The sequence below is a fragment of the Bidens hawaiensis genome, unplaced genomic scaffold, assembly GCF_021521415.1.
Source record: "Bidens hawaiensis isolate Kalapana, Puna unplaced genomic scaffold, B.hawaiensis_p1.1 tig00026602_1, whole genome shotgun sequence".
NCBI classification, from domain to species: Eukaryota; Viridiplantae; Streptophyta; class Magnoliopsida; order Asterales; family Asteraceae; genus Bidens; species Bidens hawaiensis.
In genome coordinates, this window is record NW_027494273.1 from 301,218 (window position 1) to 307,974 (window position 6,757).

At 37.4% G+C, this 6,757-nt stretch overlaps 1 protein-coding gene across 1 annotated transcript; it reads left to right on the plus strand.

Annotated features, from left to right (window-relative positions):
- The first annotated feature begins 317 nt into the window (after positions 1 to 317).
- Positions 318 to 6,278, plus strand: LOC143573629 (SWI/SNF complex subunit SWI3C-like). Its single transcript, XM_077058458.1, has 9 exons — positions 318 to 426; positions 540 to 1,097; positions 2,897 to 3,435; positions 4,036 to 4,384; positions 4,463 to 4,533; positions 4,610 to 4,749; positions 5,466 to 5,521; positions 5,605 to 5,765; positions 5,844 to 6,278. Exons 1-9 carry the CDS (start codon positions 408 to 410, stop codon positions 6,267 to 6,269), a joined length of 2,319 nt encoding a protein of 772 aa, XP_076914573.1. The 5' UTR covers positions 318 to 407; the 3' UTR covers positions 6,270 to 6,278.
- Positions 6,279 to 6,757: the final 479 nt, after the last annotated feature.

Consider the following 6,757-nt stretch of genomic DNA (forward strand, 5'->3'; position numbering starts at 1 on the left):
AAATTAATTAATAAATAATAAAAGAACTGAGTAAGACTCGAATTTTAGAAATAGAGATCGAAACGGCTTTGTTCAACCTATTTAGACCCATGATATCACATAAAATCAAACTTGATGGAAGTTAAGGATAAAATAGTGAAGTAATTGAAACACAAGTACCAATCCGCAAAGCACAAATTATTTTTGTGTTTAGACCTCCAAGTTTAAAAGATATACATTTGTGGATATAAAAAGAAGATAAATTGTGAGTGCAGAATGAATCTCGTTTTGTTGTTTGGTGAAGAAAGAAAAGAATACAACATAATAACATACATCCTCAATAGGAAGAAACCCTTCTCTTCTCTTCTTCTCCCCACCATTCACGGACCCCACAATCCCTCTAAACCCCTTCTTCTCCCCAACCCATAATGCCAGCTTCTTCTTCAGGTCACTCTCACTCTCACTCTCTCTATATTATTATTATTATTATTGCAATTCTAGGGTTTCCAATTTCAATTTAGGCTTTTTGTTCCAATTCTGATCTGGGTTTTGATTTACAGATACCAAGAACCGCTGGAGGAAACGCAAGCGTGGAGACAAACCCCAACGCCACCACCATGAAGAAGATGAAGATTACGAGCAAGAAGACGAAGAAGAAGAAGAGGACCTTGAAGTCGATCACAACAATACCCACCACCCAGAATTTGACGATGACCCCACTAATTCCTCGGATCCTATCCCCGGAGCTGTTGCTGTTGGTGTTGGAATTGGAGCCGAGACAGAGGTTTTGTCCGACGGGGCGGTGCGGATATCCGCATTCCCGTCGGTGGTGAAGCAGACGGTGAACTGGCATCACTATTCGGTGACTAGGGTTTCGGCCAGGGAGAGGGCGTGTCAGAGTGGAGACACTAGTGGTGGTGGTTTGAATTATTTGTTTTTGGAGAATGTTTCGCACGGCCAGCTGCAGGCGTTGTCGGCCGTGCCCAGGGATGCGCCGGCGCTGACGGGTGGAGAGTCGGAAGGGTCGTTTGTTATTACGCCGCCGCAGATTATGGAGGGACGGGGCGTGGTTAAGAGGTACGGGCCGAATCGGGTTCATGTTGTACCGATGCACGCAGGTATGAGTGTACAATACTGTAAGCTTGTAATTACTTTGTAGAAATCATATATAGGGTTTATTTGTATGTTGCAGTAGTGGCTTAGATTTGGGTTTCTGTTGTGGATTTTGGTGTTTGTTTCAAGCAGGTTTAGACCCGTCTGTATGCTGCTGTAGTTATGCTTCTTTTTGCTCTGTTAATATATAATTAGGTTTTGGTAATTGTATGCGCTGTCATTCGTATAAAGTGACTTGTATTAGAATTTCTGTTGTGGGTTTTAGTGTACTTTCAAAGTAGATTTAGACCCCATTTGTATATTGCCGTAGTTCTGCTTCTTTTTGCCTTTTGAACCTAATAAAGTGATTGTATGCACTTGTTAACCTAATAAAGTGGCTTGGATTTGAATTTCTGTTGTGTGTTTTGGTGTTCGGTTTAAGATTATTTAGAGTTTAGACTCCGTTTGCATGTTCGGTAGTTCTGCCTTTCTTTGCTTTGTTATTCAATCTTAGATGCTTAGGCTTTTTCAGTAGTTCTACTTCTCTCTGCCTTTTTAATATATCTTGAAAGTTGCCGTTCGAAATAAAGAGAGTTTGGTACAGTGTACACCTTCGTTAACCATATAAATTTGGCTTTAATTTCATTTTCTAGTGTAGTTTTTGATTTTTTTTTTCAAGAAGTTTTGGCCCCATTTGTATGTCGCAGTAATCTGTTTCTCTTTGCTTTGTGAGCTTAGTCAATCTTGGATGATTAGATTTTAGTATTTGTATGCAAGTGTTAACCATACAAAAAGCCTCGGATTTGATTTTCTATTGTGGGTTTTAGTGATACTTTCAAGCAGATTTTGACCCTATTTGCATGTTGCGTTGATTCTTTTTCAGTGTGCTTTTATAATCTGTCATGGATAACTAGGTTTTAATAATTGTATGCTCTTATTAAGCTTAAAAAAGAGGCTCATATTTTTAAGCTTAAAAAGTGGCTCATATTTGGTTTTATGTTGTGGGTTTTGGTGTTCTTTTCAAGCAGATTTCGATCCTGTTTGTATGTTGCAGTAATTATGCTTCTTTTTTCTCTGTTAATATATCTTGAATAATTAGGTTTTAGTAATTGTATGCACTCGTTAACCATATAAAGGTACTTGGTTTTGAATATTTGTTGTGGGTTTTAGTGTTTTTTCAAACAGATTTAGACCCCATTTGCATGTTACGTTAATTCTGCTTCAGTGTGCTTTTTTAATCTATCTTGGATAATTAGATTTTAGTATTTGTAATTTGTATGCACTTGTTAACCGTACAAAAAGTCCTGGATTTGATTTTCTGTTGGGGGGATTGGTGTTCTTTTTTTAGCTGATTTAGATCCTATTTTCATGTTGCAGTAACTCAGTTTCTCTGTCTTTTGTTAATTTATCTTGGATACTGAGGTTTTAGTATTTGTATGCATGTTAGCCATACAAAAAGCCTTGAATTTGATTTTCTGTTGTGGGTTTTAGTGTTCTTTTTAAGCTGATTTAGCTCCTATTTATTTGTTGCAACGATTCTCTCTGATTGTTTTATCTATCATTGAAATTAGGTTTTAGTACTTGTATGCACTCGTTGACCATATTAAGTTGCTTGAAATTCATTTTCTGTTGTGGGGTTTAGTGTTCATTTCAAGCAAATTTTGACTCTATTTGTATGCTGCAGCCTGCAGTAATCCTGTTTATACTTGCTTCGTTATTATATCTTGAATAACTTGGTTTTATTAGTAGTTTTGCACTCGTTACCAATATAAAGTGCCTTGAATTTGATCTCCTGTTGTTTGTTCTTTGTCTTCTTTTCAAGCAGATTGGTTTTCGCCAACAACAGTAAACCGGCTAGAAAGACAAGCCGTACCACACTTTTTCTCCGGTAAATCACCAGATCACACTCCCGAAAAGTACATGGATTGTCGTAACCGTATAGTCGCCAAATACATGGAAAATCCAGCAAAAAGATTATCAGCAACCGACTGCCACAGTTTTTTAGCTGGTGTTGATCCTGATGATGTAACACGAGTTGTACGGTTCCTTGAAAATTGGGGTGTCATTAACTACTGTGTTGCACCACTTAACCACAACGAGCCGAGAAATGAGGAATCACGACTTGCAGAGGATTCAAAAGGCGAATTGCGCGTGCCAGCAACTGCTTTGCGGTCTATTGATAGTTTAATTCAATTTGATAAACCAAGGTGTCGGTTAAAAGCATCAGATATATATCCAGAGTTAGGTAATGATAGTGAACAAAACCTTGATTTGGATAGCAGAATCCGGGAGGTTTTATCTGAAAACCGATGCAATTATTGTTCTCGATCGCTTGGCATTGTTTACTATCAGTCACTCAAAGAGGTGATTCACCATCCCTTTTGTTCTTCCTAGGCTTGTAAACGAACCGAACAATCATATGAACAGTATATATATATTTTATTTGTGTGCTTTCGCTAAGAAATGAGTATGTTCATGTTAGTTTATGTTCGTTTGTTAATAGGATAAAAACGGTTCAAGAACATAAATGAACACAAACAGAGGAACATAACTGAACATAAATGAACCAACATATCCGAACAAACACCAATTAAAAAGTAAAGGTGACTATCAGTCTACTGGGTCAAAAAGTTAATAAAACTAGAGTTATTTGTAATGGGTCATATTATGATTTCATAAAACTGGACTTAACTGTAATGGTCTAAAAGTGTGAATGAATATATAAACAAATGAACTTAAACGTATGTAAACTAACAGACAAACAAACGTATATGAACAAACGCTCACGAACAAAAATGAACGAACGAGACATGCGTTCATGTTTGTTCGTTTGTTTATTATAAGCGAACTTCTCACCCAATGGTTCATGGATGTTTCACTGAACGGTCGGTTCCTTTCTAATCCTAGACTTCTTCCTCTTTCTTGTTTTGCATTTGTTTGTTAAAGTTTCAATCTTTTTGCCAGATTGAGACATTTTTATGCCTGAGCTGTTTCAATGAGGGGGCGTTTGTGGCGGGTCATTCAAGTCTGGATTTCATAAAGGTTGATTCAACTAAAGATTATGGAGATCTTGAAGCTGACAGCTGGACCAATCAGGAGACCTTATTGTTATTAGAAGCAATGGAACTGTTTAATGAGAATTGGAGTGAGATTGCTGATCATGTTGGCACTAAGTCAAAGGCTCAATGCATTCATCATTTTGTACGCCTTTCGATAGATGAGACTCCTTTGGAAAGTATTGAGATTCCAGATGCTTCTAACTTGCCAAATGGCAATGCATGTGGAAAACCACAATCTTATGCAAATGGGAAAGGTATATTCATAACTTTTTATTTTCAATTTCTTTTTTCTATAATTAAAGTTGTATCTGTAACGGTTCTTGATAATACAGCGTCTGTTATTGAAGACGAGTTTGAAGACAGATTGCCATTTGAGAAATCTGGAAATCCTGTAATGTCTCAGGTGAGCCGTGCTTTGTCATGGTTTATTATGTATGTTGATGTTGATATACCTAAAATAACATGTTTTTGGTTGTTAGGTTGCTTTTTTGGCGTCTGCTGTGGGGCCCAGAGTGGCTGCAGCCTGTGCACATGCATCATTGGCAGCTTTATCAGAGGATGATCGTCAGGGTGCTTCTGAAAATGCAGGAGTGGTTGATGGATCTGCTTCTGAAAATAGGTATCTTTTAGTTCCTTTCTGCTTTTTGTAGGTCAACTATTATAATGTGATAATGCGTTATAATAGATGCTTATGATATATGAAGTAATTTTAAAAGCTTTTGGTCATGTAAAAGACCATTTCAGATATATGATTGATCAATAGGTTCTCATACTTTTCATATATTTTTCTACGTCTGTCTGAAGAGAATTTATCGATTTACAACAGAAATTGCAGCAGGATAAATACATTAAAGATCCTTAAAGTTATGACTTAAGAAGCTGTAAAACAAGCTAAAGTTAAGTTGATAGATACATTTCTGAAAAGTGAAAGATTTACTTTTATATAGTACTAGTAAATACGCATTTAAGTCACCATGTTTTGCAAAAAAACTCCCACATATATTAAGTTACAGACGATGTTACTTGTAGCATGTAGAGCCTGTGTTTTTGTTTGGTTAAATCACGTCTCTATTTTGATATTCTCGGTTTATTGTTCGTATAATACAGTTCTGGTTTCAACCACAATCTTTATTAGTTTAATTTTTAGTTTGCTGCTTATGATCGTATAGTTTTTTTGTAATTTAGAATAATTATTATGACTATTAAGTGTTGAAACTTATCCTATTTGGTCAACTGTTCTAACATAAATGCTAGTCTACTATCTTTTACTTGTAATATTACCGTCTCATTCTAAAACGGAAAACTGATCTACAATTTTTTTGTCTGTTTTTAAAGGGTGAATTCAGAAAACATGAACGGTAGAGATGGCAGAAACCCAAGTCAACAAAAAGGTGGATATTGACTTTACTGGTCTCGTTTTATTTCTCCTTTTCTGTAACCTTGTTTTGTGACTGTATTGTGATATATATGTCAGTTGAGAACTCTGGAGGCAATAATGGCACTCCTTTATCTTCTGAAAAGATGAGAACCGCTGTGAGAGCAGGTCTTGCTGCTGCTGCAATTAAAGCAAAACTCTTTGCAGATCATGAAGAACGAGAAATTCAAAGGCTATCTGCTAATATAATCAATCATCAGGTATATATGCGCGCGCGTGTGTGTGCTTTTTATATTGATATCAAAACAATACTTAAAAGTGAACTTATATTCTTACAGCTAAAGAGGTTAGAGTTGAAGCTAAAACAATTTGCTGAAGTGGAAAGCTTATTAATAAAAGAGTGTGAACAGCTCGAGAGAGGAAGACAACGGATAGCAGCCGAGCGGGCCCTCCTTTTTTTTTCCCAGTTTGGGCCCGCTGGTGTAACCAGGCCAACAGGTTTGCCAGGTGCCGGCCCTTCAATGGGCAACAACAACCCGGGACCAAGCAGGCAGCAGGTCACCGCCTCGGGCTCAGGTTCACCAGCCCAACCGTTCATATCCGGGTTCCCTGGTACCCAACCAATGCACCCACAGATGACTCAGCAGCCCATGTTTGGGCTTGGCCCGAGGCTGCCCCTTTCGGCTATAAACCCGTCTACAACTGCATCAGCCTCGCATCCCATGTTGAGGCCCGTGTCGGGAGGTAGATCTGGTTTTGAATAATTTAAAAGATTTAATTAACGTTGTCGTGAAATTACCGAGAGGTGAATGTGGAGCTGTTATAGGCTATAGGGGGTGTTGAGTATTTTCCGATTAGGGTATTCGTCTCTTTATGTTATTCTGACTTAAATTGCTGTTTTTGACATTAGAAGATGGTAAGATTGTTGGTATTATGGTGTTGTACAGTGAGATATTGATTATGTAGCAATTTAGCATGTGCTTTGCTTTATGAATTGTGATATGGACATTGATATCGTTGTATGCTTATGCTGTACCGCGCCTTGGTATTTTAGTGCGGTTCAGTATTTGGTTTCAAACTGATTAAACTGACATCGGAGTGAACTGAAACTGTTATAGACAGAAGAACCAAATGTATTGATTTGAAACTGAAGTTGGTAATAAAGCCAGAAGAAGTGTTGCGTTCATATAGCTTATGATAAAATATTTAAAATGGCGTGTTGACGGTTGGTAAAACCTGCATGGTGTGGGTG

Excerpts from the sequence above, each read along its gene's own strand:
- LOC143573629 (XM_077058458.1), top strand. Across the intron at positions 4,750-5,465 it reads GGATCTGCTTCTGAAAATAG|GGTGAATTCAGAAAACATGA; the intron begins GTATCTTTTAGT and ends CTGTTTTTAAAG. Across the intron at positions 5,522-5,604 it reads AAACCCAAGTCAACAAAAAG|TTGAGAACTCTGGAGGCAAT; the intron begins GTGGATATTGAC and ends TATATATGTCAG.